The following is a 10,726-nucleotide window of genomic DNA, read 5'->3' as shown; positions in this document are numbered from 1 at the left end:
ACTCTTTCCTTAAAAACTGTTTTGCAAGATATACTTCTCATTTGTCTAGTGGAAAGAGTCCCACTCAGGAAGCAAACTTCAAAGATAAAGAGAGAATCAATTTGCTAATGGCTTCGAGGCTTGACCTATTATAAACCATTGGCAGTAAGTTAGATCCCATTGAAAAACAGGACCCTTAGCTGTCAATGCTTTGTTTTGTTTTACCTGAGGAGTCCAACAGATGTAAGAGAAACTCAGACTTTGCCAACCATACAATCAAAAAGACATCTGACAGTAGTCTTGGACAAAGTTCTAGAGCAGATGATTTTGCATTCCTTAGAGACTTTTAAGGCAAAAAAAGTGGAGTTTAACTGCTCCACCAATATGTTGCAAATAACACTACTAGCTGACCTGCTGTTCATGGTTAAAGAATCTGCAACTCAGAATCTGGGAGTCACAAGGGCCAGCAGCCCCACATGGTAACCAGGAGCTGAGGGTGACAGCAGGGCAGGCATAGGGTGATAACCTCACCAACTAGGGCAACAGTAAGACAAGTAGAGTGGGTCTGGTGATGGCAGGCGAGTTCAAGAAGCAGTCCAGTGACTGACAGACAAGTTACAAGGCAGATCCACAGTCAGCCCGGGAAGCCATATTGTATAAATACAGAGTGGCTGAGTTTGGAAGGGACTCCAGAAGACAATCTTGTCCAGCCCCATTGTTCAAAGCAGGATCAATAAGATTTAGGATGTGCCACTCAGATTTTGAATATCTCTAAGATGTAGACACCAGAATCGCTCTGGGCCACTTGCTCCAGTGTCTGACCATGCTCGCAGTAAAAATCCTTTTTCTTGTGTTTACATTAAATTTCTTGTGTATCAGGTTTTTCCCACTGCCTTTAGCCATTTCACTGAAAAAATTCTGTGCTCATCTTGCTTTTCCCAATGAACCCCAAGATAATGTTAGCCTTCTTTGCAGCAAGTCTACATTGCTGATTTATGGTCAGCTTGACCACCAGGATCCCCCAAGTTCTTTTCTGCAAGGCTGCTTTCCACTCATCTTCCAGCCTGGACTGGTGCATGAGGCTATTCCTCCCCAGGTGCAGAACTGTCAGAAGGCGAGGCTTGGAACAAGAGCTTGCAAGAATACACGCTACATACTTAACAGTGTAGCTCAGTCAAGGACCAAGGACAAGAGCCTGAGTTAAAATGCAGCTCCCAAAACAATGTGTGAGAGTGCATAGGTGGAAACCCCAGATGAGGACTCTTGCCTACAATTTAGCTGTTTTCATCTAGGTCTGGTCCAAGGCTAAACAGCTGTGCTATATCAGAGATGATGTACTTAAGCAACTAAATCTCTGATGGATGGGTTGGAAGGGAATCCAAAGGATGATTACAGAGAAAGATGGTTACAAGTTGTTGGGATAATTAGCCTGGTGTACTTAGGGTCCTCATGCACAGATTTCCTACCACAGTTCAATGTTCCAAGAAGATATCTTGCCAAAAGAAGGATCTGATTTTAATACACTAAATAAACCACCAACCTAAGACTTACCTGGTTGATGATATAAAGCATGGGACTGTTTTGTTTTCAATTACCTTATGAAGTTGCCTTACAATAACAGTGAAGTTATTAACAAGAAGTAAGTGACTGTTGCATGTCCAATACATTTCTGGGGAAACAATGTTGCCCTAAAAGACATGTAGAGTACAATGCCCAGCAGCAGTGTAATAATCAGATGAGATTTCTTTGCTAGAACCTACAGATTCTAGAAATTTTATTATTTTCTTATTTTTGATGTCATCACCAAGGCATACTACATTTTCAACATCTTCTCATTTTTGTAAATAGTAGATGCCATAGACAGATTGAAAGGCAAATAAGTGAACTGGAAATATTTTTGACTTGCTAAGAAGCAAAGATATTTCTGTTGCAAAGATTTGGTCTAGACATTTGCATATGTTGACTCATAGGTCAAAAAAATAAGAATAAATCTCATCACTGAAGCAACAGAATTAGTCATGCTAAAGCAGTCTTGATCTTAAACTTCTGAGTGAAAATCTTCATGTCCTACTTTTTCAATAACAAAAAAAAAAAAAACCCTATAAAGATATGGGAGAGAGGAAAATCTGGAGATGTTTAGACTGAAAATTGAATCATATGGCACCAGGTAAATCAGACTATCACCTTTTTGTCAGATGTTACAGATAGCCAGCAAGAACCTATTTGTCAGAGGTTACAGACAGCCAGGTATAACCAAGATTTGAACGGTACTCAGTGAGACAGGTCTTTACAGAGAAGGGAAGAAAGCACAGTAGCAATATGAATCTCTTAAACATACACAAAAATGTTATATCTATGTGTCAAAGACTATGATACAGTTCACCCAGACTGGTGCATTCTGCGAAAACAGTGACTGCATATGGAAAGCTGCTTTGTATATTGAGCACATATAAGTGAAGAAAAAGGTGAAGGAGGAGTCCTGGTTATGGACATAGTTGTTATCCTCCCTAATAGGTGCCCAGAGAGCATAAGGTTTTACTGGAAACCTTCTATGAATCTTTCTCAAGGACATCAATAGATAAGTCCTTTTATTTAGACAGCATGGCTGTAAAAACTATGGGGAAACTTGGGCAACTGTGGACAGAAACGTTTCTGAATATCCACAATATAGTAATTAATCTTCCAGATCTGTGGCAAACACAAAGGTAACTTGTAAAATAACAGTAATTGCCACTTCAATTTCAGTTAACAATGCCTCAGTATTTCTTCTCAATTCTGTGATAGGAAACCTGCAAATAATGAAAAATTCCTAAGTAGTTCATGTACCTATCATACCATTAGTATAAGGTAGTTTGATGTGCTACAATGCAAAATAATTGAGAACAAACCTTCATCTAAAGCATCAGTGTGTTTACAATCTTTTTTGTGTGTTACATTTGAGGCTTACTTGTTTCTTTCAGTGTCTGTCACATTAGAAAGGAAGGATTCAGTAGGGTAAATAAAAATTGATCTCACTTCTAGGATTCTAATATTTTCTAAATTCATCTACAAAGTGCTGCACAAGACACCACATTATGTCACTTTATACCAGCATAATCCAGGAGTACTGGTGCAATTGGCCAGAATCTCTGCTATCAGTCGGTGATGTCAAATATAATTTAAAGTGGGAACTGACTCAAAAACCTGAAATTTCAGCAACTATTAAAGGAATTTCATGAAGTCTCTTTAGAAGCAACATCATGGCCAAGACTGTTAGGAAAGGATTGTAGTGAATCTGTTGCCTTGGGTGGCAAAATATGTGCATGGGAAAGAGATAAGAAGCTAGACACAGTAGAAGAGATTGGTGAAGCTCAAGGGTGGCCTCAGTTTTGATAAGGGCTGTGTGAAAGAAAGAAATAGTGCAAAAGACTTCTCTTTCCTCTACTCCACACATCAAGGAAGAATTGTCTGTTGAGATGCTACAGAATACAGTAATATTCCAGGGAATTAACAATACTAGTATAGTCAGCTGTAGAGTGAACATATAACTGAAGTCAAAGAATTTAAAAAAAAAAAAATCTTTTCCTGAAGTTTTATGGGTTTTGTGTTTCAGAGCAATAAGGTTTTGAAAAACAGCAGAAAGAAAAAAAACAGAGCTCAATAACATTCATGACCATCCAATTTTCTTTTCTGGATCTCCTTGTGATTTTCACTCAGGCATACAATGGTAGGAGACATCACGCACGAGCTGTGGTCCAAGGAAGCACCTAAGAATGGATTTGCTCTGCCTTTTAAACCTTGTTCCAGACACACACAGTCATCTCATTCCAGTCATCTCAGCTAGCAAAGGTGTAGCTCAAAACCTACTTAGAAAAGGAAGCAGAGGACTGATCAGACAACAGAGGAGAAAATAATTTCCACGGAGACCTCCAAATCTCCAAGATCTAAGCAAGAACCTGTAACTGACAAATGTTTCTGTGAAGTTGTTTGGGAATATGTGGCATTCCTCTTCATGTACAGACAAGGGCACTATTTGAATCTTGAAGAATATTGAGAAGTTGGTATTAAAAGGAAGCCTTGCATAAGCTATATGTACCCCTTCACAAGAAGGGTAAAACAAGGAATAACAGCAGCTGTCAGATGAGAAGGATTTCCAACTCAAGAAACATAATGTTTCAGTCTTGTGTGACAGGGAGAAGCTGGATGTTGAGAGTCTTTGCCAAAGAAATTTGAGAGAAAAGGGGAGGAGGGCTAGTTAGTCCAGAGCTAAATCTTTGAGGAATCCTATTAGCAGGTTGTTAAAAAAAAAAACCTGTCAAAGAAGGCAATAGCACAGCTCATGAACATCTAAGTGTTAATTAACTTGTTGTGACACAGACAATCAGAGAACTCAAGGGACAGAAGTATGCCCATTACATTTATAGGCATGTGGGACATATGTGGCAGTAGAGTTTTGTGCTGTGTCTCTAGGGATACTATTAGATTGGACTGTTCTCCAAGAAAGCATATTATAAAAATGTCTCTGTGTTTATTATTAATTTCAACTAAGAGCAAAAGACTTCCCTCCCATCTTCCTTGCTAAGATTCATCCAGAAGTGTGGAAGCTGAAGCTGAACTCAAGGTAGACAAAGATGACAAAAGAAGGTAAACAAGACTGTAGGGGAAATGGAAGTAATGCACGATAACTCTAATCCAAATACCTTAATTTTGTAACTCAGAATAATTAAATTAAATTGTGTATACACACACATAGTAAAGTGACTTGAAGTATATTCACCTTAATACTGAGCTACTTCAGTGTGATATGCATGTTCATTTACAATCAAGATAATATATTAGCATATAAGCAATTTATCACCTAATTTTGTTTTAATATAAAGGAGTGTAAAAGTCTAACAAAAAAACTATCAAAAAAAAGAAGCAACACTGAAGACAGCATAATTTTAAATTAATATTTAGAACAGACTTTAAAAGCATAACATGTAAAATATGCCTAGGAAAAAGCTAATAATCTAGGCGAAAGCCATGTATGTTGGCCACAGAACATGTTGAACAGAACTCTACATAAATTAGACAGCATGATTTCTTTAAAACAAATACTGCTTTTTGCTAGTAAAATACTCATGTATCCAGGTAGACCAGTTTCCTTGAGTGCATTAGGGATAGTTATTTATTTATTTATTTATTTATTTATTCAAAATTAGTCGTCAGGCTATTGGTTGTACAAACCTCTGAGCAAGTGTATTTACTGCACCTGAGCTATATCAATCAACACTTACCACTCTGTTGAAACAATCTTGTATCTGAGCAGTGAACTTTAATCATCCTGAAACTTACTATGTTTTATTACACGTACATTAGAAATCAGAAAACTGCTATGTTTAAAGAACAAATCTTTACTCTGTTACTGGTGTTAACACTTCTGATAGATTTTTTTTCCTGGGATGGCTTTGTAGTTTTTTTTCTGGGTTGGCTTTACCAGATGGCTATGATAGAATCATACCAGATGTGATAGTTTCTTCCCTATTCTTGCTAATGTTCCATCTTGAAAAAAGTGGAACAAAAAATGATGTCGGTTACAACAATTTTTTTTACACTAACCTAGCATCCTTCTCATGAACATTTTAAATACATTATTTATGGTTCGGTAACATCACATTTGCATTGCTTAAGTAAAGCAGGCTTAAGATGAAGTTCAGCATCTGGCTCACTCAAATGATAATGAATTTACCCAGCCCTTGGATATGCACAGTATCCCAAGCTTTAGAATGTGATGCCAATAAAATCATTTTGAGCATGGACCAAAAGTGATTCTTCAAAAGGATGCTAGCCAAAAGTCAAGACTACTACTCTGCAAATTCAGTCATAGATACATATTTACATTGCAAAATAAAATCCTAATGATTTTTCTTACATGCTTGATCAGAGCAGCTAAGAGAAATGGAGATGATCCTAATCCTTGTTCATTCTCAACGTAACGATATACTAAAATCAGACTTCTGTAAATAAGCTGAGGACAGTGATATTCTTTAGGTAACTCTAACATCTTACATAGATGCGGACTACATCTCACGTAACTTTAAAAGATTTAAAGTCCAGCAGAATGAATCTCACCTGAACAACATACATTTAACTAAGGAGTAAGTATGGAACCCAGCAATGCATTTGCAGACAGAAATTGTACAATGCTAACTTATGAAAACTCTAAGCTATGGAAATACAATGTATGGATTTCATATACCACAGTAAACATATGGTAAGGGTCATATCTCATAGAAAGTAATATTTTTAAGTATATGATTCAGTGAGTCCATGATTCAGATGCAGTACACCAATTTTTTTCTGTGGAGGATATATGATCCTTAGACTTCTATCAGACTGAATGCAGCTATGCTTTGAGAAGCTTTAAAACAAACCATCACGTTTAATACAGTTTATGGGTTTTTTCTAATGTACAGAACAGTTTCAAGGTTGCAAAGTGATATTGAACAGTGTGATATAAAAAATATAATGCAAAAATCTAAAAAAAAATATATTGGCTTAGGGAGAAATTTAGTAAGACATGTTAAATATATTCATCACAACATTATAACAAAAATATAATAATACGGTAATACTTTAGCCAGCCTTTGGACACATGACTTCAAAAGTGTTTTTTCTGTAACAAATCCTTTACAGAAATATGTCTTTGTGTGTTGTCTTTCCTTATGACAGTGCTTCCTCCCCACATTTTCATTTGCATTGCTCCTTTTTCGGTTACTTTTTAAAAAAAAACAGTATAAAAGATATCTGGTATATCACTGATAACAGTGACAAGCCTAAATAACTATTCTATATGCGTGCATGCATTTGTGTTGCAAGTTTTAAAAATCTTTTGTCCTTGAAAGCAAATTATGTGCAAAGACTGGAACAATAGGAATCTGTTTGTTTTAGTTTACAATAAAATTTTCAACACCCATCTAATTGCCTTTTCTGACTTCATATCCCAGGGGTCTCAAACCACCAGCTGAGAAACACTGCCTTAGGGAGAAACACACTGAGAAAGAGTGCAAGTAACCAAACTTGATTAAATAGTTTCATCAACATTGATATTGACAAAAAAAATGTAGATTCAGGTTTCCATTTCAATAACATGTTTAAATTTCAGGAATTGTTTTCAATTGAAGGAACATCAAATAAATTAACAGCAAACCAGATACACTATCATGTTTAAAGTGAAGATTTTTTAATTTTGGATCAAAGCATAATATTGTTTAAGAATTTATACTTTATTTCCTCTTTTAAAACTGAAACACTGGAAGCCCCATTTCAGAGAGGAGAAATAAGAGAAAGAGAGAAGATTGTTCAGTTTAACCTCAAAATGTTGACTTTTACAGGTCAGGAACTTTGAAGCTGTTCATTATAACACAACATTTCAATAATTCGAAATCTCTGAAAATAAATTACTCAGGTGTTTGCATAGCTGTCAGATTCAAAGTTCAGATTCAGTAGCGTTTAGTTCTACAGTCTTTGGCAATTCATTCGCTGTGTATAAATCCACCCTCTTTAAAGGCAGATGCTTTTTTCTGTGTTTAGGGTACCATGTCTCCAACATAGGACTACTGTAGATGAACCACAGTATAACTTAATTCTTAATAAATAATATTTACTTAAAAAAAAAAAGAATAATTTCAGTGTTGCTACTCAGTTTTTGATATGCAGTTAATGCACTGTTAGTAAGTATGGTTCAAGAAAGTAAGGTGTATTACTACAGCTATCACATGAAATAAACTTCAACCTACTTTACTTAATTTTTTTTCTATATGAAATAAAATTAAACCTTTAATGCATACAAAACACCAGAAGTTGGTTTGATATTAACTAGAAGACTTAAGGCTTTGCAAACACGTTAGTATGTTGGCTTTTAAAAAATGCATGCTTCAACATTGTACTAAAACACTTTTTCCTTTAAATAAAAACTTTGATACATCAATACAAAGGAATAAGTTTTACCTTTCCTTTTTTCTTTATCTTTTCATGTGACTTTCTTTTCCTTTTTTTTTTTTTGTTTTTTTGTGTGTGTGGTCTGATTATTTTTTATTACCTCTTGAAGTCCATTTCAGACACCAGATGAGCAGTTTTATAAATTCAGTTTCAGAAGATTAAAAAAAAAAACCAATGTTTTTTTCCCTGTGTCTTACAGTTATTACCTCAGGAGATGGTAGCTGGTTCACGCTTGCTTCGCCAATTGTTGAAGTAAGAAGTTTGTCACCTAGAATACTTTCTAAATAGTCTGCCATTACTTCCTGTTGCTGAGGGCTGCAGTGGTTCTCCAAAGACAGTACAACTGGATAGTCAGATACCTGGAAATATAATTTAAAGGATTTTGTTACGCATAAATAAAAGAGGACTACTGGATTTCCCCAGAATAACTTACAGAAGTCCCCTCGGTAATCTATATCTTCCTTTATTTTTGAAACTTTCAGAATATAAGTAAGTCACTTGTTTCAGGTTAGTAACACAATAAAAAAGCTCACAATATTTACAAAATAGAGAAAGCACAACTGAAGAAGGGAAAAAGTGCATCCTTGTGAAATTTACAGGTGGATAAAGCAGGGCTAAACATATACAGAGATGAAAAAACCCAAAACCCAAACAATCAGGGAAACAAAATGAAGATCAGTTAATGACACAATACTTTTTTTTAGATAAACCAGGTAGTATCTGTGCTGATCTTTGGAAAACACATATGGAGGTTTGTTTGTCCAATAATCCATAGAATGTAATTTATCAGAGGCTTTTAAGTTACTGATTAATGTCGAATGTAAAGAAAGGAGGGATAAAATAAGTGTTAAATCAGCTAAAGATCAGGCTGATTCAATTGCACAGGTCAGAGTATAAGATGGAATAAAAAAGCACTAACTCTTACAGAGTTAATGGCTCAGCTGATACACAGAGCTTTTAAAGAATGATGCATTGGCTATCATGTGTCTGAAAGAGCAGTTCTTAAATAATGAATTTGCAAAGAAAGAAGAATGAGGTAAAATTCCAAGGCACACTAAAGCATAAAAATTTATTTAGGTTAATTTCAGAGGAGACTTAAAACATGCTGAATTCTAAAAACATCAGTGTTGACCATTTTGGTGTTTTTCAAAATTAAAGAAATCTTCATATCTTCAGAGTTGACATAATTGTGTACTTTTAAATTTGCATCTAACATGTTCTAGTGATAGCTCCTTTAGTGCCTGACATCTGTGGTAAAGGACAATGAAAAAGCAAAGATAAATAAGGCAAAATTGGCTTTCAGCAAAATATAAATTGTAGCCACCACTTTAGTGTAAGCACAGGTTTAAAATATTTCTCTGCTTTGTGGAGATAGTGTTTGTTTTGTGTACAGAATTTCCTCCATTGTTTCCACAGTTTTGAGAAGAGGTAATTGTTTTGTTTTTAAGTGGTAAAATCAGATTCCAACATTGTAAATGACAAAGTAAACCAGGAATTTTTCTTTGATTTATGACAGGTTTTAATTGGCTACATTTCAAGTTGACAGTATCCTTAAGATTTGCTCAGAAATCATTGCCTTCACATGAACAAGTTGTGTGTATTTTTTATATACTGCAAATTTTTCTTGGGACTCTTTACAATTTATTCGTCAGAGTACTCAAGAAAGACAGGTGAAATGTGAGAAATAGAGAATAGCTCAAATGACACATGTCCATTTAGACTGTGTAAATAAATCTCATAAATTGACAGTAATACTTGTGGCTACTAAAACATATATTCTGAATAAGACCTTTCCTTGGGGAGGACCTAAAATCTCAGCTTCTATGGGAAGTACCATTTTATGTATACCCTGTTTATACACTTTCCCTCTGAACATTTGCTATTGACCACTAATAGAAGAACACCTTAGGCTGGTTAGGCAACTGATAAAAATCATTACCTGTTGTGATTTTTATTCTTTTATTATAACTTGTGCCTGTTAAATTAAGTTTTTATTATAGTACTGTACAATATATTGTGAATGAGCAAAAGCAGGAGAGTCATATGTAAAAGGCTATGAAGAAGAGTGAAGTAAAAGTATATTTTTGTATTCACTGTCTTTTAAAATCAGAGACTAATTACATTTTATGTAGAAATCAGAACAGAAAAAAAAAGTTTTACTTAACTCTGAGAAGTTTATAAATATGTACGTATAAAACCTCATATAAATGTATGATCACAGGTGTATATATTCACATATATAATGCTGGTCAGAATACAAGAGTTATCTTAAAATTCTTTCGGGACTTCGTTTGAGCAGGAGTTTTGCCAAAAACCTATACAAAAGACTGACATAGTGCCAAAAGCTGTCCAGCTTTCAATCCTTTGCTAGACAGGCAGAAGGGACATTGCCCTAATGAGTCACCTAATAACAAGACAGCAGTAGATGGTAATCTTTATTAGAGTTGAATTCAAAATAAAAAGAGAAGAAATGGCAAACAGAGTAAGTCTCAAACCCAGCTATAGCCTAAAATTTTTCTCTATTTCATAAACTCAGGATATAAGACAGACTGATAGCAACAGAAGAATAAGCGAAGTAAAAACATTAAAAGATATAAAGGAGTAAAACAGCAGAATGATTCTGAAGTAGTTGTTCACTTTATATTCAGCCCTTCCTTAAGTGACCTCAGGAGAGAATTCCACCTCCCAAGTTCAGTAAGATCTTCTGAATTCTTTCCACCAAGTTTGTTTTATAAGGATTTTCAGAAAAATGTTTACTGCTCCTTAAATAAAATTAATATATATT

At 35.0% G+C, this 10,726-nt stretch overlaps 1 protein-coding gene across 1 annotated transcript in view; it reads right to left on the bottom strand.

The window, feature by feature from the left end:
- The window catches only part of LOC104407007 (1-phosphatidylinositol 4,5-bisphosphate phosphodiesterase zeta-1-like), a gene marked incomplete at both ends in the record, with an annotated part of 14,114 nt that extends 5,814 nt beyond the window's left edge, over positions 1 to 8,300 (bottom strand). The window contains one exon of the mRNA XM_010016159.1: positions 8,148 to 8,300. Coding sequence (XP_010014461.1) covers positions 8,148 to 8,300 — 153 coding nt within the window. The remainder of the gene's footprint in view (positions 1 to 8,147) is intronic.
- Positions 8,301 to 10,726: the final 2,426 nt, after the last annotated feature.

This window comes from Nestor notabilis, unplaced genomic scaffold (assembly GCF_000696875.1).
Source record: "Nestor notabilis isolate BGI_N333 unplaced genomic scaffold, ASM69687v1 scaffold32236, whole genome shotgun sequence".
In the NCBI taxonomy this organism is placed as follows: domain Eukaryota; kingdom Metazoa; phylum Chordata; class Aves; order Psittaciformes; family Psittacidae; genus Nestor; species Nestor notabilis.
The sequence above is the reverse complement of the archived record's forward strand: the minus strand, read 5'-3'. Positions and strand labels throughout refer to the sequence as shown.